At 44.2% G+C, this 23,713-nt stretch overlaps 3 protein-coding genes across 3 annotated transcripts; all 3 read left to right on the top strand.

Annotated features, from left to right (window-relative positions):
• Positions 1-781: 781 nt before the first annotated feature.
• LOC102444262 (olfactory receptor 14A16-like) lies at positions 782-1,717 on the top strand. Its single transcript, XM_006135706.1, has one exon. The coding sequence runs from the start codon at positions 782-784 to the stop codon at positions 1,715-1,717; it is 936 nt and encodes a 311-aa protein (XP_006135768.1).
• Positions 1,718-8,620: 6,903 nt separating this feature from the next.
• Positions 8,621-9,556, top strand: LOC102444023 (olfactory receptor 14A16-like). The gene has a single exon (XM_006135705.2). The coding sequence runs from the start codon at positions 8,621-8,623 to the stop codon at positions 9,554-9,556; it is 936 nt and encodes a 311-aa protein (XP_006135767.2).
• A 6,812-nt stretch (positions 9,557-16,368) lies between these two features.
• Positions 16,369-17,304, top strand: LOC142821307 (olfactory receptor 14C36-like). Its single transcript, XM_075912174.1, has one exon. It carries the CDS (start codon positions 16,369-16,371, stop codon positions 17,302-17,304), a length of 936 nt encoding a protein of 311 aa, XP_075768289.1.
• Positions 17,305-23,713: the final 6,409 nt, after the last annotated feature.

Genomic DNA, 23,713 nt, shown 5'->3' with positions numbered 1-23,713 from the left:
AGCAGAAAGAATTCTGAGTGCTCGTCCTGGGAAATTTGGATAGAAGACAGAGTGGAAATTGGAACAGTGTTGAATAACAGCACAATTACAATCCAATTTGCTGTATTGTAGTGGTGTTTTTTTTCTCTTTGAAAGGAAAACTATATATGGCAAAAACTGAGAGAGCAGCAAAGTTAGTGTGTCGATAAACTCTCTGGACTGGCAACATCCAAGCTCCAATGTGATTTTAATTAGCCCGATGTCCCCTTATCATGGGTTGTAGACAAGATTCCTGCAGTCCCCTAGTTTGTTTCCAGTCAGCAGTCCTGACTCTCAGTGTACTGTGCTGTTATTTAGTTCTATTTTACCCCTAAATGTCTTCTAAGAGCCCAGCAAGCAGCAGGAATGTTTGTGATGCTACTGGACAATATTGACCTCCCATGGTCCAGAAAATTCTCTGATTCAGCCCCAGTTAGGTTCTGGGGATGCCGTACTTGAGAGGTTGCACACTGTAGTGTAGTGTAATGGGGGTCTGAAGTCCCCAACCACAGGCTGTCTCTCGGGCCCTGCTCAGAGACGTAGAGAAGGTCAGTAGGATTAGAACTAGGTCTTCTGATCTAGCCACACCATTTTACAAGCATGTCCCACTCGACGGACGTGCCAGGGACTGTTCATCTCAGATGCACACACAATGAGTTATGAGTGTGAGGAATCAGGCACATTCCCTTTGACCATCTAATGCTCACCATGGGTCGTATTCTTGGTTCCTTCCCCAGCCATCGCACACGTGCCGATGAAGGAAATGTCCAACAGAACCACCGTGACCGTCTTCCTCCTGGTTGGGTTCTCTGACGTGCGGGAGCTGCAGGTTTTGCACTTTGTGGTGTTTCTAGTGATTTATCTGGCTGCCCTGGTGGGGAACCTTCTCATCATCTCAGCTGTAGCACTCGACTGCCGTCTTCACACCCCCATGTACTTCTTTTTGGTGAATCTGGCCATCCTAGACCTTGGCTCACTCTCTGTCACCATCCCCAAATCTATGGTCAACTCCCTCCTGGACACCAGGGTAATTTCCTATCCTGGATGTGTCTCCCAAGTCTTTCTCTTTTTTGTCTTTACTACGACTGATTTTGCCTTACTCACTGTCATGGCCTACGACCGATACGTCGCCATCTGCGACCCCCTGCACTACAAGGAAGTGATGAACAGGAATGCTTGTGTCTACATGGCCACCGGAGCCTGGATTGCTGGCTTTGTGTACTCTGCCCTGCACACTGGGAACACCTTCCGGTTACCCTTCTGTCAGTCAAACGTCATCAACCAGTTCTTCTGTGAAATCCCCCAGCTCCTCAAGTTGGCCTGCTCTGACTCGGACTCCAGTGAAGTTGGACTTTTTGCCATTGGTGCAATTTTAATTTTAAGCTGTTTTATTTTTATTATTGTGTCCTACGTTCAGATCTTCAGAGCGGTCCTGAGAATCCCTTCTAAGCAAGGCCGTCATAAAGCCTTCTCCACCTGCCTCCCTCACCTCATTGTGGTTTCCCTGTTAATTTGCACTAGTTTCTTTGAGTACTTGAAGCCCACCTCCAGCTCAAGATCAGGTATAGACCTCGTGGTGTCTGTTCTCTATTCCTTGGTGCCTCCCATGATGAACCCGGTTATCTACAGTATGAGGAACAGGGAGCTCAAAGTTGCATTGAAGAGACTGACTGTGCGGAGGTTAGTCTCCAGGACTTAAAATAGCTGGGCTTGCTCTTGATTTCATTTTGTGTCTTTGTAAATGCAATCAACTAGCAACATGTGAAATAGTGAAGAGTCCTGCAACACCTTTGAGACTAACATAAAGTGTACATGGTATCATGAGTTTCGTGGGTACAACCCATTTCTTCAGATGATACCATCGAAATTTTCTGTTGATCTCTAAGGGTGTGTCTAGGCTACAGGGTTTTGTCGACAAAAGTGGACTTTTGTTGACAAAACTATACCTGCGTCTACACTGCTGCTGAGTTCTGTCGACATAACGTCGACAGAACTCAGCAGTTTTGTCGATGGCTGTAAACCCCATTCTACGAGGAATAATGCCTTTTGTTGACAGAGTTCTGTCGGCAGAAGGTGTTATTGCCTCTCCACTGTCCTTTGCATCCACACTGTTATGTCGACAAAGCGGCTTGCTTTGTCGACAGAACTGGATGTAGTCTAGACACTCTTTGTCGACAGAAGCTTTGTCGACAGTATCTGTCGACAAAACTTCTGTTGACACTAGCCTGTAGTCTGACGTACCTTAAGGTGCTTCAAGTCTATTAATTATTTTATAAGGTTTTTTTTTCAGTTACAGACTAGCAAGGTTGCCCCTCTGAAACTTTGGTGAGATGGATGTATCCTTGAGACTATAACATACCAACTGTTTTGGAAGAGGTAAACTCTGAACTAATTCCACTAAAATGAATTGAGATTTGGAAGATTTACAGCCATGTAAAGAAGATTCGAATGTGCATATCTGTCCATAAATCTCATATGCATCCCTCTAATTATGTATGGGATTGCTATGGGTATCATTTCCATGGTACTTCAGCATATACTAGTGAATGTCAAAAGCTGTACCAATGTCCTTACTGATCTCCATGAAGTCTCCATCTCTTCTCAGTTGGAGATGTGAATATTTTCCCTGAACTAGGGGACATTTCTCTTGAATTTCCTTGCTATTTCCTTTTTGTCAGAGAATCACAGCTGATTAGGTTTGGAAGAGACCGCAGGAGACATCGAGTCCAAATCCCTTCCCAAACCATGATCAACCCCAACTCAATCATCCCAGCCATGGCTTTGTCAGACCAGGAATTAAAAATTTCTAGGGATGGAGATTTCACCCCCTCCCTAGGGAACTCATCTCAGTGATTCACCCACTCCTAGCGAGCTTTTCCTAATATCCAGCCTAGACTTCCCCCACTGCAACTTGAGCCCATTGCTCCTTGTTCTGTCATCTACCCCCACTGAGAACAGCCTTTCTCCAGCCTCTCTGGAACCCCACTTCAGGTAGTTGAAGGCTGTTCTCAAATCCCCCCTCACTCTTCTTTTCTGTAGACTAAACAAGCCCAAATCCCTCGGCCTCTCCTTGTAATTCATGTACTCCAGCCCCCTCATCATTTTGTGTGCCCTCCACTGGACTCTCCTATTTGTCAACGTCCATTCTGTATGGGGTCCCAGAACTGGATGCAATACTCCAGATGTGTCTTCCCCAGTACCAAATAAAGGGGAATAATCACTTTTGTTTCATTTTTTTGTTTATGAGTTGACTGTTCTCTTTTTAGGGTAGGTCTTTGCGAGGGTGTATGTCTCATTGGTGTAGGCTACCAGATTATCTTGGTATTTTCTGAAAGACTTGAAGTTTTCCTTTTCCCATTGATGAAGACTTGGATAAAAAGTTTTGTAGATGTCTGGGTATCTGAGTTTCTGCCCAAGCAATTATTATAATGCTAATTTGACGTAATTGTTATTTCAATGTGTTTGGCGCTCTGGAAGCAGATATATAAATCAAATAATAAACACGGTATCATTCCTGTTATGGTGGAACGACATTTTGGAAGAGAAAGCTATGGTAATGATTCCTAAAGAGAAATTCAGTGTGGGTAATAAAGACACATTTGTAGCCTATGAAACTGTTGCTATGATGGATCTGGAATTGCTTTCTGATACTTTCTTGTATGTTACCCTTGGTTCCTATTGTGGTAAAGAAAACACAACTTGTATGGGGAAAGCCAGCTACTCGGGGCGCAGCTCCCGAGGGCAGGCATGCAGGTGCAAAGTGAGTCAGCCATGAACATGTTGCACAGCGGTGCTCTAGGCTGGGACCCTGTTTGAGAGAAGAATGAACCCCAATATTGCACCTTAACAGTGGGGAGAGTCCATGCTGACTCCTGAAGAACGAGAAAAGGGTCAGAGGTGCAGGTAACCCCAGTAACCATGATAACTGGGATTTCTCCATTTGCTTCGAGGAGCTGGTGTTGATTTGACCAATCAATATTAAGTAACTCATCAATATTAAGTAACTCATCAATATTGAGTAACTCATGAATATTTATTAAGCAATCATTTTCATTGAATGTAGGAATGAATAAATTGATTCTTAATTGATTGTATTAGTAGTAGTAGTAATAGTAGAAATAATAATAATGCATGTTTGTGCACACAACACATGCATTAGATAAAAGCAGTATATATGAGGAGATAGATAGATGGATGACAATATGGGTCAATGCCATATTGTGCCTCTTTTTCTGTCAATGACTGTCGATGTCTAGATCACTGTTTCCTGAAATGTGTTAATTATTTGGTGTTGTTCATCAAATGACTTCTCTAAATATTTGAGAGATTTGGGTTTGTTTAGTCTGCAGAAGCGAAGAGTGAGGGGGGATTTGAGAGCAGCCTTCAACTTCCTGAAGGGGGGTTCCAAAGAGGCTGGAGAGAGGCTGTTCTCAGGGGTGGCAGATGCCAGAATGAGAAGCAAGGGTCTTAAGTTACAGTGGGGGAGGTCTAGATTGGATATTAGGAAAAACTATTTCCCCAGGAGGGTGATGAAGCACTGGGATGGGTTCCCTAGGGATGGGGTGTAATCTCCATCCCTAGAGGTGGTTCAGTCCCAGCTTGACCAAGCCCTGGCTGGGATGGTTGAGTTGGGGTTGGTCCTGCTTTGGGTAGAGGGCTGGATTCGATGACTCCTGAGGTCTCTCCCAGCCATAGGATCTTATAATATGTTGTGGCTAAACTAGGAAGTACATATGACCACAGGGGTAATGTGTGTATGTGGGCATGTGGGGTCAAGTGCCCATCTTCCAGATTTCAAATTATTGTGGGCCTTGGCTCTGGTTTTCCTCCTGCTTCTCTCTCCTCGCCTATTTGGCAGCTGGGCCTGGGGTAGAGAGAGAAGAGGCAGAATGGATAAGCTTCTCCAGATCCTCCATCCCCACCCAGTACAGTGTGGTGCTTCACTGAGAGAACGCTCGGCTCCACCTTTCCCTCCGGTGGCTGAGGAGAAAGACCCGGCTCCCTTCCCATCACTGATAACACTTCGGGGAGAGCATGGCAGGCCCAGGAGCAGGGCCCCTACGCTCAGCTGGCGTCGGGGCAGTACCTGGACTCCTCATCCAGCTCACGTATCTGTGAGGACACGGGATCTCCGGGGTGACACTGGAACTGTGATGTTCCTCCTGCAGATAATACATGAGGTGCTCACACCCTTCCCTTTGCATTGTGTCCCGAAGAGAGGGGCAGAGATGAGGCCTTTGACTGACCAGAGAAGTGATGGGAATTGCAGTTAGGCCTGGAATAACCAGAATAATTGTGAGTTTGCCGGCCACGGGATCTGGATTTGACCAACGATTTTTCATCCATCCAATGGCCCGATGGTGCCACAAGCTCCTCTGGGTGGCAGAATGTGATTTTTTATGGTTGTATGAGCAGACTTTACACAGCCAGAGGTGGGCTTTCAAGTTGTGAGAACGCCCGGTGAAGATATTGTGGGGTAAGCCAACTTCAGTTCCCCACCTCTTTGTCCCAGAGGAATCCTGACAAGGATATTGGGCGGGGGTGGGGTTCTTGAATCTTAAAACACTGCCACTGTGGGGCCCCTGGAGCACTCCAGTGAAGACATTCCCAAAATCAATGGAAGGGGCTCTCCAGCTGGCCTACACAATCCACTCTCCTGAGATATGGTTTCTCCTGTCCATCTAGTGCTGTCTACATTCCAGGCTTAGTGGGTTGAATTGCATCCCTCAGAAGTGTGGATTTTTCACCTCCCATAGCAATGTAGTTACACTGACCAAATTTCCTGGTGTAGGGGAAACACACTTGTGGAGTGGCTGGACAAGGTTGGTGGAGATTCTCAGGGGGAAGAGGTGGGGCCTCAAGAGGAAGAGGCAGGGCCTCAGGAGGAAGGTTATGGACGCACATGGAAGCCTCTCCGCACTGCCTCACGCACACTGCGTTCTGCTCTGGCAGTGATGTAAAGGGTTTGGGGCTCCGCCCACCTCAGAGCAGCAGGAGAAGAAAGAAAGCAAGAAAGAAAGGCTACGTCTAGACTGTCTCTTTTTAAAGGCCAAAGGTTACGCTCTGCAATTTGCATACCTTTTCCGATAATTTTGTCGGAAGAGGCTTTTCCAAAATTTGGCCTGTCTTCACTGGGTCAAATTTTGGAAAAACCTCCTCTTTTGGAAGAGCCCTTCTTCCTCATAGCAAAAAATGTCTGAAGAGCAGATGCAATAGAGTTTTTCCAGGATACTGTAGTCTAGATTTAGTCAAGAAAGAAAGAAAGAAAGAAAGAAAGAAAGAAAGAAAGAAAGAAAGAAAGAAAGAAAGAAAGAAAGAAAGAAAGAAAGAAAGAAAGAAAGAAAGAAAGAAAGAAAGAAAGAAAGAAAGAAAGAAAGAAAGAAAGGGAAAGTTGGCTGTGCCATTCATGTAACAGTAGTGGAAAATCACATGCGAGTTATCTTAGCAACCATGGACTCTTCCAGATGGGGCACATTGCTAAGAAAGTGCAGACTGGGTAGTGACACTGATCTCTTGTTCAATTCACATTCACAGGCAGAGAACATACATCTGAGGCTGCTTCCTAGGGCCATTTTTCCCTTCCAATGTAAAGCAAAGCCTCCGCACTGAAATCCAAAGGCCACCACATGCAGTGTAAATCGCCCAGGAAAAGGCATCGGTTTACTCCTGTTTAAGGCCCAGCTTGGATCTTTCTAGCTGCTTCTTAATGACCAACGTCAAACACCCGGGGCAGCCTGAGCTGTTGGAGCCTCTGGGGGCCGCATCCCAAGAGCGGCTCATGCAACGCAGGGGAAACAAAAAAATCTCTGTCCTCCCAGAGCAGCGTGTGCAGGCTTAAAGAAGGAGCAGGCTGTCCCAGGCCAGCTGGGGCTCTGGTGCATGTCAGCTCTGGGCTGTTCTCTGTCACATGGCTGTGCTGCTAATATATACATTGTTCTGCAAACACCTAGTGCCTCAGCTGGCTTGGAACATTATCGAAAGACAGAAAAAGAGAGAGCGACTGAAGACATTACTGACAATGCTTATTGGGTCACTTCTGAGAGACACAAGGATGGACAATGCTTAAAGAGTCCTGAATTAATAAATGTATCACAAGGAAGGAAATTGCCACAAAGACCAGCACAGTAAGTTTGCTCTATTGAATACAGGTTTGGGTATTAATAGACTGGGCACAATTAACAACAAAACTCTGAAGCTAAGTCTGCACTGCAATGTTAAATAGGAAAAAGAAATGAAATTGGCATATCTTTTTGCGATTTACTTTCGAAAGAGGCTTTTCAGAAATTGGCATGTCTACACGGCACCACATTTCAGAAGAAAGTGCTCTTTTGACACGTCCCTTTTTCCTCGTAGAAAGAGGTTTACAGGGAGGGTGAAGGAGCACATATGCTTTTTCAAATTGTATTTCTGAGAAAGCTGATGCATTCCTTGGATGTGGCGTTGCTTTTCTGGGATATCCCTGGTATCATGGAAAAGCAACGTATTCTAGATATAGCCTGCATTACCACTTTTCCTATCAAGCATTTAGAGCTGTTCTGATTTTGTTTCTGCCAAAGGGAAAAAAATACCTTTGTTATTAATATCAAAGCATTTTGTCCGGTGTTAATTGAAAACCAAACAATTTGGGGGAGGAACTGACCACAAATGATATATGCCGCTTGCCTTTAAAAAGAGCTGTTTTCAGTTAGTCCAGGCCTGCGTGGTTTTTCTAGGATAGCAAAGACTTGCCATGACATTTTTTTCTGTAGAAGACTCAGCTCCCCGTTAAAATAACTTTAGCAGAAAGACTTCTGAGAACTCGTCCAAGGATATTTGCATAGAAGACAGAGCAGGAATTGGAACAGTGCTGAATAACAGCACAATTTCAATTCCCTTTGCTGTATTGTAGTGGTGTTTGTTTCTCTTTGAAAGGAAAACTTAATATAGCAATACCTGTGTGAGCAGCAAAGCTGGTAGCCCACAGTGTGTCGATAAAATGTACTACAGGTCCCAACTGTCTGGTCCAGCAATATCTAAGCTCCAATGTGATTGTAATTAGCCAGCTGCCCCCTTATCATGGGACCTGGCTAAGTTTTCCACAACCCCATACAGTTTGCTTACAGACACCAGTCCTGGCTCTCTGTGTTCTGTGCTGTTATTTAGGTCTAATATACCCCTAAACGTCTTCTAACAGCCCAGCAAGCAGCGGAAGGGATGCTTATGCTGCTAGAATATATTGACCTCCTATGGTGCAGAAAATTCTCTGGTTTAGCCCCAGTCAGGTCCTGGGGATGCCGGACTACAGAGGTTGCACCTGTAGTGCAGTGAAATGGGGGTCTGAAGTCCCCAGCCAAAGGCTGTCTCTCTGACCCTGCTCAGAGATGTAGAGAAGGTCAGTAGGATTAGAACTTGGGTCTTCTGACCTAGCCGCACCATTTTACAAGTGTGTGATAACTCACAAGTGCCACTCGACGGACTTGACAAGAATGCTGCATCTCAGATGCACAAAGTAGTGGTTATGACTGTGGGGAATCAGGCACATTCCCTTGGACCTTCTGATGCTCACCATGGGTCTTTTTCTTGCTTCCTTCCACAGCTTTTGCACAACGTGCCAAGGAAGAAAATGCCCAACCGAACCACCGTGACCGTCTTCCTCCTGGTTGGGTTCTCCGATGTGTGGGAGCTGCAGATTTTGCACTTTGTGGTGTTTCTAGTGATTTACCTGGCTGCTCTGGTGGGGAACCTTCTCATCATCTCAGCCATAGCTCTTGACCGCCATCTACACACCCCCATGTACTTCTTTTTGGTGAATCTGGCCATCCTAGACCTTGGCTCACTCTCTGTCACCATCCCCAAATCCATGGCCAACTCACTCATGCACACCAGGTCAATTTCTTTTCCTGCCTGTGTCACCCAAGTCTTTCTCTTTTTTGTCTTTGCTACGACTGATTTTGCCTTGCTCACTGTCATGGCGTACGACCGATATGTCGCCATCTGCAACCCGCTGCACTACGAGAGAGTGATGAACAGGGGAGCTTGTGTCTACATGGCCACCAGCGCCTGGATTTCTGGCTTTGTGTACTCTGCCCTGCACACCGGGAACACCTTCCGGTTACCCTTCTGCCAGTCCAATGTCATCAACCAGTTCTTTTGTGAAATCCCCCAGCTCCTAAAGTTGGCCTGCTCCGACTCAGACCTCAGTGAAATTGGACTTTTTGCCATTGGTGCAATTTTGGCTTTAAGCTGTTTTATTTTTATCATTGTGTCGTACATTCAGATATTCAAAGCAGTTCTGGGAATGCCCTCGGAGCAGGGCCGTCATAAAGCCTTCTCCACCTGCCTCCCCCACCTCTTTGTGGTCTCTCTGTTCATTTGCACTAGCTTCTTTGAGTACCTGAAACCCACCTCCGGCTCAAGAACAGGTCTAGACCTCATGGTGTCTGTTCTCTATTCCTTGGTGCCTCCCATGATGAACCCGGTCATCTACAGCATGAGGAACAGGGATCTCAAAGCTGCATTGAAGAAACTGACTGTGCGGAGGTTGTTCTCCAGGACTTAAAATAGCTGGGCTTGCTCTTGATTTCATTTTGTGTCTTTGTACATGCAACCAACTGGCAACAGGTGAAAACTTTAAAAATAGTGAACAGTCCTGCAGCACCTTCAAGACTTACAAAAAATGTAGTTGGTCTCGTGAGTTTTCGTGGGCACAGCCCATTTCTTCAGATGATACCATCAAAATTTTCTGTTGGTCTCTAAGGTTCTTCAAGTCTATTCATTATTTTTTTAGGTTTTTTTTTTCAGTAACAGACTAACGAGGTTGCCCCTCTGAAACTTTGTTGAGATGGATGTATCCTTGAGATTATAACATGCAGACTGTTTAGGAAGAGGAAAACTCTGAACTAACTCCACTGAAATCAAATGAGTTAATGAAGTTTTACAGGTGTATAAATAAGATCCGAATATGCATATCTGTCCATAAATCTTCATATACATCCCTCTAATTATGTATGGGATTGATATGGTTTTCATGTCCATGGTACTTCTGCATATACCAGTGAATGTCAAAAGCTGTATCAGAGTCCCTACTGATCCCCATGAAGTCTCCGTCTCTTCTCAGTTGGGGATGTGAAAATTTTGCCTGAAGTAGGGGAGTTTTTTGCCTGAAGTTGCCTGAATTTGCTTGATATTTCATGACTGTTCTGTTTTTAGGGTACGTATTCGGGAGGGTGTATGTCTCATTGATGTAGGCGACCAGATTATTATGCTATTTTCTGAAAGACTTGAAGTTTTGCTTTTCCCATTGATGAAGTCTTGGATTAAAAGTTTTGTAGATGTCTGGGTATCTGAGTTTCTGCTCAAGCCATTATTATAATACTATGTGATGTAATTGTTATTTCAATGTGTTTGGAGTTCTAGAAACAGATATATAAATAAAATAATAAATACTGTATCATTCCTGCTATGGTGGAAAGACATTTTGGAAGAGAAAGCTTCGTAAAGGGAAACTCAATGTGGGTAATAAGACACATTTGTATCCTATGAAACTGTTGCTATGATGGATCTGCAATTTCTTTCTGATACTTTCTTGTATGTTACCCTGGGTTTCTATTGTAGGAAATAAAACACAACATGCATGGAGAAAGCCAGATACTTGGGGCACAGCTCCTGAGGGCAGACGTGAAGGTGCAAAGGGAGTCGACCCTGTAGAGAAATCACGGGTGGTGCATGGGGATCTCTAGGCCGGGACCCTGTTTGAAAGGGAGGTGAATCCTAATATTGAACCATGTCAGAGGGGAGGGTCCAGTCTGGGTCCTCACAAACCAGAGAATGGTCAGAGGTCCAGGTAACCCCCGTAACTGTGACAACTGGGATTTATCCATTTGCTTCAAGGTGTCTATTTCACCAACTGGGCCTCATACCACAAATGTGTCTAGATCACAGATTAGTAGCAGATGTAGTATTCACAGAAATTGTAATAATCACACAAAATTATTAATGTAACATTTTAACAAATCCAGAAAATATCACAATAGATGCATATTAATTTAAGATTTTAATCAAATGTAGAAATAACATGTGATACAAATTAATTTAACATAAAGTGAATTTAGAAAACAGTACATTATGCACATAATATTAATGACTAGCTCATCAATATTATTAAACAAACATTTTCATTGAATGTAGGAATGAATAAATTGATTCTTAATTGCTTGTATTATTATTATTATTACTACTACTTTATGTTTGTGCACACAACATATACATTAGATAAAAGCAGCATATATGAGGAGAGACAGTGTATGGAGATAGATAGATAGATCGATAGATAGACAGACAGATAGGGATGGATGGATGGATGGATGGAAGAACCAGAATAATTGTGAGTTCGCCACCCACGGCCATGGGATCTGGATTTGGCCAATGAGCCTTCATCAACCCAAAGGTCCAATGGTGCCTCAAACTGCCCTGCATAGCAGAATGTGATTATTTATGGTTGTACGAGCAGACTTCCACCCCCGCAGGTAGGCATACAAGTTGTGAGCATGCCCATTGAAGAGCTTGTGTGTTAAGCAGACTTCAGTTCCCATCTTTGTCCCACACGAATCACTACAAGGATATCAGGGTTTTTTCTCTCATTTTAAAACACTGCCACGAGGGCACCCCAGTAGCATTTCAGTGCAGACATGCCCAACATCTATGGAAGGGGCTCTCCCATTGGCCTAGATGATCCACATCCCTGAGAGGTGCTTGCTGCGGTCCATCTAGCGCTGTCTGCAGTGGGGGCTTAGTGGGTTGAATTGCATCCCTCAGAAGTGTGGCTTTTTCACCTCCCTTAGCAATGTAGTTACACTGACCTAACTCCCTGGCGTAGGGTCGACACTCTCGTGGAGTCCCTGGGCAAGGTGGAGGGAGATTCTAAGTGGAAAGAGGAGGGGCCTCAGGATGAAGGGGCGGGGCCTCAAGAGGAAGGTTATGGACACATGTGTAAGCCCCTTAGCTCTACCCCGAGCACACTGCATTCTGCATCGCTGGTGATAAAAAGCTCTTGGGGTTCCACCTACCTCAGGAGCAGCACCAACAACTGGAAACCCTGGGTCATTCTGAATCATTGGGCCCTGGGGCCTCAGCTTTTGCCCCCCGTCGGTTGGTGGGCCTGGGTGTAGACAAGGCCGAACTCTGAATGTTTCCTGACCATTTCATTCCCTCAGAGGAATTCAGCGTGGACACTTCTTCCACTTCTGTTCCCTAAAGTTTCCTTTTCTTTTAAATAGATCGGGCTCTTTGGCTACGTCTACACTGGCGTGAATTTCCGGAAATGTTTAAAACGGAACAGTTTTCTGTTATAAGTATTTCCGGAAAAAGAGCGTCTACATTGGAAGGATGCTTTTCCGGAAAAGCCCTTTTTCCGGAAAAGCGTCCATGGCCAATGTAGACGCGCTTTTCCGCAAAAAAGCCCCAATCGTCATTTTCGCGATAGGGGCTTTTTTGCAGAAAAGACTACTGTGCAGTCTACACTGGCCCTTTTCCGGAACAGTTTTCCAGAAAAAGGACTTTTGCTCGAGCGGGAGCAGCATAGTTTTTCCGGAAAAGCAGGTGATTTCTTACAGTAGATCGTCAGTGCTTTTCTGAAAATTCAAGGGGCCAGTGTAGACAGCTTGCAGCTTATTCTGGAAAAGCGGCTGCTTTTCTGGAATAAGTGGCCCAGTGTAGACACAGCCTTTGAGTCTACCATTGTCGGGTATGTTTTGTAATCCTGTCACACCAAAATGGTTTTATTGTGTGTGTTGTTTGCAGAAAGAGAAAAAATGTATTGAGAGAGAGAGAGAGAGAGAGAGAGAGAGAGAGAGAGAGAGAGAAAGAAATTTGGCTGTGCCATTCATCCAACAGCAGTGGAAAATCAGATGCAAGTTATCTAAGTAACCATGGACTCTTCCAAAGATCACTCCCCATTCAGAATGAATTGCTCCTTAACCATTAAAAGTTGCACTATTGTCATTAGTCCCTTTGGGCATGGTGCTAAGAAAGTGCAGACTGGGTAGAAACATTGGTCTCTTCCTCAATTCAGAAATCATAATAATCACACAAAATTATTAATGTAACATTTTAACAAATCCAGAAAACATCACAATAGATGCATATTAATGTAAGGTTTTAATCAAATGTAGAAACAAAATAAAGTGAATTTAGAAAACAGTACATTATGCACATAATATTAATGACTAACTCATCAATATTATTAAACAAACATTTTCATTGAATGTAAAATGAATAAATCGATTCTTAATTTGTTGTATTATTATTATTATTATTAAAAATAATAATGCTTTATGTTTGAGCATACAACATATGCATTAGATAAAAGCAGCATATATGAGGAGAGAGAGTGTACTAGATAGATAGATAGATAGATAGATAGATAGATAGATAGATAGATAGATAGATAGATAGATAGATAGATAGATAGATAGATAGATAGATAGATAGCAAATGGCTGGCTGGCTGGCTGGCTGGCTGGCTGGCTGATAGTACGGGTCAATGCCATATTGTGCCTCTTTTTCTGTCAATGATAGTCGAGGTCCAGATCACTATTTCCTGAAATGTGTTAATTATTTGGTGGTGTTCATCAAATGACTTCTCTAAATATTTGAGGGTATGTCTACACTAAAAAGTTAATTTGAACTAACAGACGTTAGTTCTAAATATTTGAGGGAATTGGTCTTGTTTATTCTACTAAAGAGAAGAGTGAGGGGGGATTTGAGAGCAGCCTTCACCTACCTGAAGGGGGGTTCCAAAGAGGATGGGGAGAGGCTGTTCACAGTGATGGCAGATGGCAGAACAAGAAGCAATGGTCTTACGTTGCAGTGGGGGAGGTCTAGGTTGGACATTAGGAAAAACTATTTCCCTAGGGCAGTGGGGAAGAAATGAGATGGGTTCATAGAATCATAGAGTAGAAGGACTGGAAGGGACCTCGAGAGGTCATCACGTCCAGTCCCCTGCCCTCATGGCAGGACCAAATACTGTCTAGACCATCCCTGATAGACATTTATCTAACCTGTGGGAGTGGGTGGAATCTCCTTCCCTAGAGGTGTGTAAGTCCCAGCTTGACAAAACCCTGGCTGGGATGATTGAGTTGGGGTTGGTCCTGCTTTGGGCAAGTTATCTTAGCAACCATGGACTCTTCCAAAGATCTGTCCAACTTCAGAATGAATTGCTTCTTAACCATTAAAAGTTGCACTCTTGTCATTAGTCCCATGGGGCATGGTGCTAAGAATGTGCAGACTGGGTAGAAACATTGGTCTCTTGCTTAATTCACATTCACAGGCAAAGAACATACATCTGAGCCTGCTTCAAAGGGCCAATTTCCTTTCCGATGTAAAGCAACCCTCCTGCCACTGAAATCCAAAGGCCACATGCAGTGTAAATCACCCAGGAAACGGCATCGGTTTACTCGGCGCTTTCAGATTTGCCTTTGGCTGCTTCTTAGCGAACAATGTCAAACACCTGGGCAGCTTGAGCTGTGGGAGCCTTTGGGGGCCACATCCCAAGAGCAGCTGATGTAACGCAGGGGAAACAAAAACATCTCTGCCTTCCCAGAGAGGAGTGTGCAGTGTTAACGAAGGTCCAGGCTGTTCCAGGCCAGCTGGAGTCTGGTGCACGTCAGTTCTGGGCTGTTCGCCATCACTTGGCTGTGCTGCTAATATATACATTGTTCTGCAAACAGCTAGTGCCTCAGTTGGCCTGGATCATTATCGGAAGACAGAAAGACTGACAGCCATTAAAGACATTTCCGACAATGACTATTGGGTCATTAATGAGAGACACAAGGATGGACAATGCTTAAAGAGCCCTGGACTAATAAATGTATCACAAGGAAGGAAATTGCCACAAAGACCAGCACAGTAAGTTTGCTCTATTGAATACAGGTTTGGTTATTAGTTGACTGGGCACAATTAACAAAACTGTGAGGCTAAGTTTACACTGCAATGCTAATTTGGAAAAAGAAATGCAGTTGGTGCAAATAGCGTATCTTTTTCCAATTTTCAGAAGCTGGCATGTCTACACGGCACCACATTTCAGAAGAAAGTGCTCTTTTGACACGTCCCTTCTTCCTCGTAGAACAAAGTTTACAGGGAGGGCGAAAGAGCACGTCTGCTTTTTCAATTTTTTTTAAAAAGCTGACATGTTCCTTGGATGTGGCATTGTTTTTCCGGGATATCTCTGGTATCATGTAAAAGGATTGCAGTCTAAATGTAGTCTGAATTACCACTGGAATTTTTGGAAGCTTTTACTTTCAAGTATTTAGAACTGTTCTGATTTCATTTCTGCCAAAGAGAAAAAAATTACTTCTGTTATTAATACCAAAGCATTTTGTCCGGTGCTAATTGAAAACCAAACAATTTGGGGAAGAACTGACCACAAATAAAATATGCCACTTGTCTTTAAGAAGAGCTATTTTCAGTTGGCCCAGGCCTGCATGGTTTTTCTAGGAGAGCAGAGACTTCCTGTGAATTTTTTTTATGCGGAAAACTCAGCTCCCCATTAAAATGATTTTAGCAGAAATAATTCTGAGCACTCGTCCCGGGAAACTTGGATAGAAGACACAGTGGGAATTGGAACAGTGTTAAATAACAGCACAGTTTCAATCCCATTTGCTGTATTTTAGTGGTGTTTGTTTCTTTTTGAAAGGAAAACTTAATATGGCAAAAACTGTGAGCGAGCAGCAAAGTTGGTAGCCCACAGTGTGTCAATAAAATGTACTACAGTCCGAACTCTCTGGTCCAGCAACATCCAAGCTCCAGTGTGATTTTAATTAGCCCGATGTCCCCTTATCATGGGTCTGGCCAAGTTTCCCGCAGTCCCATAAAGTTTGTTTCCAGTCAGCAGTCCTCACTCTCAGTGGTCTGTGCTGTTATTTAGTTCTATTTTATCTCTAAATGTCTTCTAACAGCCCAGCAAGCAGTGGGAGTGTTGGTGATGCTGCTAGACAATATTGACCTCCTATGGTCTCTGGTTCAGTACCAGTCAGGTTCTGGGGATGCCGGACAAGAGAGTTTGCACATTTAATGCAGTGTAATGGGGGTCTGAAGTCCCCAGCCAAAGGCTGTCTCTTTGACCCTGCTCAGAGATGTATAAAAGGTCAGTTGGATTGGAACTTGGGTCTTCTGCTCTAGCCGCACCATTTTACAAGTGTGTAATAACTCACAAGTGCCACTCGATGGACATGACAATGACTTTGCATCTCAGATGCATACATTAGGGGTTATGACTGTAGGGAATCAGGCACATTTCCTTGGACCCTCTAATGCTCACCACAGGTTGTCTTCTTGCTTCCTTCCCCAGCCATTGCACAAAGTGCCGAGGAAGAAAATGCCCAACCGAACCACCGTGACCGTCTTCCTCCTGGTTGGGTTCTCCGATGTGCGAGAGCTGCAGATTTTGCACTTTGTGGCGTTTCTAGTGATTTACCTGGCTGCTCTGGTGGGGAACCTTCTTATCATCTCAGCCATAGCCGTCGACCGCCGTCTTCACACCCCCATGTACTTCTTCCTAGTGATTCTGGCCATCCTAGACCTTGGCTCACTCTCTGTCACTGTCCCTAAATCCATGGTCAACTCCCTCCTGGATACCAGGGTAATTTCCTATCCTGGATGTGTCTCCCAAGTCTTTCTCTTTTTTGTCTTTACTACAACTGATTTTGCCTTGCTCACCATCATGGCCTATGACCGATACATTGCCATCTGCCACCCGCTGCACTACGAGAGAGTGATGAACAAGAGAGCTTGTGTTCAAATGGTGGCCACTGCCTCGATTGCTTGCATGGTCTTCTCTGCCCTGAACACCGGGAACACCTTCATGTTACCCTTCTGCCAGTCCAACGTCATCGACCAGTTCTTCTGTGAAATCCCCCAGCTCCTGAAGCTGGCCTGCTCCGACTCCAACCTCATTGAAGTTGGTCTTTTTGCCATTGGTGCAATTTTGGCTTCAAGCTGTTTTATTTTCATCATTGTGTCATACGTTCAGATCTTCAAAGCGGTGCTGAGAATCCCCTCAAAGCTTGGCCGTCATAAAGCCTTCTCCACCTGCCTCCCTCACCTCATTGTGGTCTCTCTGTTAATTTGCACTAGCTTCTTTGAGTATCTGAAGCCCACCTCCGGCTCAAGATCAGGTCTAGACCTCACAGTATCTGTTCTCTATTCCTTGGTGCCTCCCATGATGAATCCGGTCATCTACAGCATGAGGAACAAGGAGCTCAAAGCGGCACTGAAGAAACTGACTGTGGGGAGGTTAGTCTCCAGGACCTAGATTAGCTGGGCTTGCTCTTGATTTCATTTTGTGTTTCTTTGCAAATACAATCAACTGGAGACATATAAAAACTTAAAAGGTAATGAATAGTCTTGCAGCACCTTAGAGGCAAACACAAAACGTAGATGGTGGGCACAACCCACTTCTTCATCTGATCACCTCACAAAAGCTTGTGATACCATCAACATTTTTTGGTAGTCTCTAAGGTGCTGCAAGACTGTTTGGTATATTTTTTTCAATTATAGACTAACAAAGCTGTCCCTCTGAAATTTTGGTGACATGGATGTATCCTTGAGAGAATAACATGTAGACTGTTTATGAAGAGGTAACATCTGAACTAACTCCACTGAAATCAAATGAGTGAATGAAGTTTTACAGGCGAGTAAATAAGATCCAAATGTGCATATCTGTCCATAAATCTTCATATACATCCCTCTAACTATCTTAGGGATTGATATGGGTATAATCTCCAGGCTGCCTCAGCATATACCAGTGAATGTCAAAAGATGTACCGTTGTCCCTACTGAACTTCCCTCAGCCTCTGTGTCTTCTCATTTGGGGATGTGAAAATCATGCCTTACGTAGGGGAGGTTTGTCTTGTATTTGCTTTCTACTTCCTTTTAAAATAGATATCAGAGAATCATATATTTGGAAGAGACTGCTTTGAGAGACCTCTGGAGGTCATCACGTCCAGCCCCCTGCCCAAAGCAGGACCAACTCCAACTCAATCATCCCAGCCAGGGCTTTCTCAAGCCAAGACATAAAAACCTCCCCCTCCATAGGGAACTCATCCCAGTGATTCCCCACCCTCCTAGGGAAATAGTTTTTCCCAATATTCAAACTAGACCTCTCCCCACCCCCCACAGCTTGAGCCCATTGCTCCTTGTTCTGCCATCTGCCCCCAATGAGACCAGCCTCTCTCCATCCTCTTTGGAACCCCCCCCCCTTCAGGTAGTTGAAGGCTACTCTCAGATCCCCCCTCATTCTTCTCTTCTGCAGACTAAACAGACCCAACTCCCTCCACTGGACTCTCCTATTTGTCAACATCTGTTCTGTGTGGGGGTCCCAAAACTGGATGCAATACTCCAGATGTGGCCTCCCCAGTACTGAATAAAGGGGAATAAAAAATTTTGTAGATGTCTTTGTATCTGAGTTTCTGCTCAAGCAATTATTATAATGCTAATATATAGTTATTGTTATTTTTCATGTGTTTGGGGATCTAGAAGCAGATATATAAATAAAAAAAGAAATACTTTCTTGCTATGGTGGAAAAACATTTTTAAAGTATCTAAAAGGGTGTCACACGGAGAAGGGAGAAAAATTGTTCTCCTTGGTCTCTGAGTATACGATAAGAAGCAATGAGCTGAAACAGCAGCAAGGGAGGTTTAGGTTGGACATTAGGAAAATCTTCCTGCCTTTCAGGGTGGTGAAACACTGGAATAAGTTGCCTAGGGAGGCTGTGGAAACTCCATCTCTGGCAATACTGAAAAGCCGGTTATATGGGGTGGTCTAGACACTGCTGGGTCCTGCCATGAGGGCAGGGGACTAGACTCGATGGCCTCTTGAGGTCCCTTCCAGTTCTAGCGGTCTATGAGTCTATGATTCTATGAAGAGAAAGCTATGGTAATGATTCACAAAGAGCAACCAAATGTGGGTAATAAAGACCAATTTGTATCCTATGAAACTGTTGCTATGATGGATCTGGAATTGATTTCTCATATTTTCTTCTATGTTACCCTGGGTTCCTATTGTGGTAAATAAAACACAACTTGCATGGAGAAAGCCAGTTACTCAGGGCACAGCTCCTGAGGGCAGGCGTGCAGGTGCAAAGTGAGTTGGCCCTGTGGAGACATCACAGGTAGTGCACGGGGTGCTCTAGACCAGGACTTTTCTTGAGAGGGGGGTGAACCCCAATATTGAACCGTGATAGCGGGGAGGGTCCAGGCTGAGTCCTGAGGAACCAGAGAATGGTCAGAGGTGCAGGTAACCCCAGTAACCATAACAACTGTGATTTAGCCATTTGCTTTAAGCGGCTGGTGTCCATCTGACTAATGGGGCCTGAGTCCACAAATGTGTCTCAATCTCACGAGATTATTCTTATTAATTTTCATAGAAATCATAATAATTAGACAAAATTATTAATGTAACATGTTTAACAAATACAGAAAACACCACAATAGATGCATATTGATTTAAGGTTTTAATCAAATGTAGAAATAGCATGAGAAATAAATATTAATTTAACATGAAGTGAATTTAGAAATCAGTACACTATGCACTTAATATTAATGCCTAATTCTTCAATATTAATAAACATTTTCATTGAATGTAGGAATGGATAAATTGATTCTTACTTGGTTGTATTATTAATTTTTATTGTTATTATGTTTATGCATACACCATATGCATTAGATAAAGGCAGAATAGATAGATAGATAGATAGATAGATAGATAGATAGATAGATAGATAGATAGATAGAATTGAAAGGGTCCTTGCGAATTCATAAAGTCCAGTCTCCTGCCCTCACAGCAAGTATCAAGTATCTCTGACAGGTGTCTATCTACACATGTTGGTTGGATCAAACATCTCTAGCCATCGCCCCATCGCCCTGAGCTGGATTCTGAGAGGTCGGCAGGTTCCTGTGATGTTTGGGAGTGTGTTTGGTATCGGGATGTTCTGGTATCACCCTTCTGCGATAAGTCACTGTCCTCTGTCCAGGGCTGGATTAAGAAAGGGGCTTTGTGGGTTGCAGCACAGATCCCTGGGAAGGGGGAGCCTCCTCAAAAAGCCCACCAGGTCACCACTAGTCCAGATCTTTTGTGAGTCCCCTTAGCCCAGGGCCCTGAGCAGCAGGCACGAAAGCTCCTATGCCTTATGAAGCATAATCCTTTATGAGGGGTTTAAATATGCCACGCTTCATTAGAATTAAAATGGCTTCCGCTTTTTGCCGATGTGGCAATTTGCCAGAAAAAAGCATAAGTCTAGATGGGGATCGGTCAACAAGGAAAGCCTTTTCCAACCGATCCCTTATGCCTCATGCAACAAGATTTACAGGATCAGTCAGAAAAGGCTTTCCTTGTCGACTGATCCCCGTCTAGACTGATGCGTTTTGCCGGCAAATTGCCCCGTCGGCAAAAAGCCTCAGCCATTTTTATTCTAATGAAGCATGGGATATTTAAATCCACGCTTCATTAGCAATTTTGGTATGTCTAATTTACATCCCTCTGGTGACAGAGGGATGTAGTCACATACATCTACGCAGCACTAATTTTGAAATAGAGCTCTCTTCCTCCAATGTCCCTTACTCCTCATACCATGAGGATTACAGGAGTCGGAGTAAGACGTCCTCCAGCTTGACCGTATTTCTACATTATTTTGAAATAACCGCCTGCTGTGTGGACGTTGTTTTGAAACAATGTTGCTGTGTAGACCTACCCCTTGTTAGCTAGAGTGGTAAAAAAGAAGTTCTCTTTCTGGCTAATTGCAGGTTATCTTGTAAGGAAAGGATCCTCTCTTTTAAACTGTGGCTGCTCAGTTTCTGAGCAATTCGCCCTAAATTGGTACTCTCAGTCGTGTCCTACTAGATCATAAGAACAGCCAGACTGGGTCAGACCAAAGGCCCATCCATCCCAGTGTCCTGTCTACTGACAGCAGCCAATGCCAGGTGCCCCAGAGGGAGGGAACAGAACAGGGAACCATCCAGTGATCCCTCCCCTGTCACCCACTTCCAGCTCCTGACAAACAGAGGCTAGGGACACCCTTCTTACCCATATTGGCTAATAGCCATTGATGGACCTAACCTCCATGAATCTATCTAGTTCTTTTTTAAACTCTGTTAAAGTCCTGATCTGCACAACATCCTCTGGCAAGGAGTTCCACAGGTTGACTCTGTGCTGAGTGAAGAAAAAAACAACAACTTGTTTTAGCTTCATCTTGTGGTTCTTCTCTCCCCACACAAGATGAGTCTTGGAGTATGTCTCGACCACACCTTTTTCTGCTTTTTTTTTTTGGAAGAGGCTTTTCCAAAATTTGGCCAGTCTACATTTCCTTCCCTTCCCTTCCCATTTGGAAGAGGTGCTCATCTGCAAAAAAAAGTGGAAGAGGAAACGCGTTCCCTGGATGCGGCGGAGTTTTTTTGGGATATCTCCGGTATCCTAAACCCACCAAACCACAGCCTTGACATAGCTTCTGGAAACCCCTGAGGAATAAGACTAAACCGAGGGAAGTGCTGGACCCAGGCTAAATGGATTTGTAGCACACTTTGTACGTGTGCTGGATTACAAATATTACAAATATTTGCACTGTAAAAAAACTCCAAATCATCTGATACAAGTACTGTAGTGCAAACTCCTCATCACGAAACGTTAATGTCAAATTGTGTACAGACAATAAATGTCTTAAAAAAGAAAAGAGTGGCAAACTTTAGTGGATTATGTCCACTCAGTCCTACTTCCTGTTCAGCCATTGCTCAGACAAAGACATTTGGTCAGAATTTACAGGAGATTATGAAGCCTGTTCCTTGTTTACAACATTACCTGCGTGATAGCTCAGAAATGTAAACAAGCCTTTTTCCTTTGCAATTGGATGAACCAGAACCAGGACTGAGTGAACTCACAGGTGCCAAAGTTTCAGGGGATGGGTTGCACCCTCAGCAAGTTTGCAGATGACACTAAGCTAGGGGGAGAGGTAGATACGCTGGAGGGCAGGGATAAGGTCCAAAGTGACCTAGTCAAATTGGATGAATGAGGCCAAAAGAAATCTGATGAGGTTCAACAAGGACAAGAGCAGAGTCCTACACTTGGGATGGAAGAATCCCAAGCATTGTTACAGGCTGGGGACTGACTGGTTAAGCAGCAGTCTGGCAGAAAAGGACCTGGGGATTGCTGTGGATGAGAAGCTGGATACGAGTCAACAGGGTGCCCTTGTGGCCAACAAGGCTAACCACATATTGGGGTGTATTAGAAGGAGCAGCAATGCCCATGCCAACCTCACCTCCCCAGCCAGGGTATATCTGCTTGGACAAGGGTGTCAGGTCCATGCCATGCTCCTTCCCTACCCTTTTTAGGGTGTGGTGTGTGGGGCTAGAGTGGGGGGAGTCTGGGGGAAGAATCCCCGTGGGCTGGGAAGTTAACTAAATGGCTGAAGAGCCAGGATTACCATGGGATGCTAATCGAGTTGGCACCCAACTCCCATTGAATGACCATGGGCCTTAACCACCTGGCAGAGCATTACTAAATCATACTGGGCTACTGTCTGTCTGTGCCCAAATCCCTTTTTGGAACCCTGGCTCACAGTTAACAGATGCTGGGCTGGAAACCCAATGGCTCCTTTTGGCTTGATATTGATCAATCTGTGACCTTCTGTCTCTGGGCCTCTGCTACTGAGTGCCAGGCCCCCGGGAGTGAGTCCCACATGGCGTTAGGAAATCGACATCCCTCCTTTCATGCCAGCGATGCTCACAGCCAGACAGACACCACTCAGCTGCAGAGTGATTCCCATTCAGACTGATCCGCATCTGAGTGATAAAGGGAGGGTTAGGTGGCTGCTAGATATTGCTAGCTACTTGTGCAATGATCAGTTAATCCTGCTGTTGGATGAATGACTGCATCTCATGTTGGGAATATCCAGAGAAGACCAGAACAGTAAGTGGACCGATTCAGTTAAATGCTTTTGGTGTTCCACACACAGGGGAGCCATAGGAGCATCAGGAAAAATACAATCGGTATTCTTTAAGAGGTTTACTATAATCTTGCTGAAATATCTAGAGCTGGTTTTAACCAAAAAATAGAACTCCTGGATGAAAACTTCACCTTTTTGTTGAAATCCTAAAATATTTTTTCTTCTGGGTTAAAATACAAAAATCCTTCTGCTGGAAACATCAGTTTCTTTACCTCCCAACCGAAATCTGAGTTTTCAGTGTTGCTATCAAACCTCGAATATGTCTAAAACCAGCAGATGGGTTTTGCTGTGTTTTTCTTTTGAAACATACAACCTCAAAGAAAGAAAAAATTCCACTGAACATTTCCATTCAGCCTTAAAGAATAATGAAGGGTGGAGAAAGTGAATTTTGACTGATGTGTTCATAGTGTCTGAAGATGTGTTATAGTTCAAGGAAGAATTATTTCAGGAGGTTTTACAGTCTCTGTCATGCAGGAGGTAAAACTAGATTATAGAAATGGTCCCTCCTGAATGTACAATGTCTAATATTTTCCAATACTTTCATTCGATTGTGTCCGGGTTTATTTCTGTGCTTCAGCATTCACATGGTTCATATAGACAATCACCTTTAAATCCAGGGTCAGGTTTCCTCTCCAGACTGCACTCATGGACATGTGGGAGGTCAGTCGGAGTAGAGTCCAAATCATAGAATCCTAGGACTGGAAGAGACCTGAAGAGGTCAGTGAGTCC

Source organism: Pelodiscus sinensis, chromosome 30 (assembly GCF_049634645.1).
Source record: "Pelodiscus sinensis isolate JC-2024 chromosome 30, ASM4963464v1, whole genome shotgun sequence".
Classification (NCBI taxonomy): Eukaryota; Metazoa; Chordata; order Testudines; family Trionychidae; genus Pelodiscus; species Pelodiscus sinensis.
The sequence above is the reverse complement of the archived record's forward strand: the minus strand, read 5'-3'. Positions and strand labels throughout refer to the sequence as shown.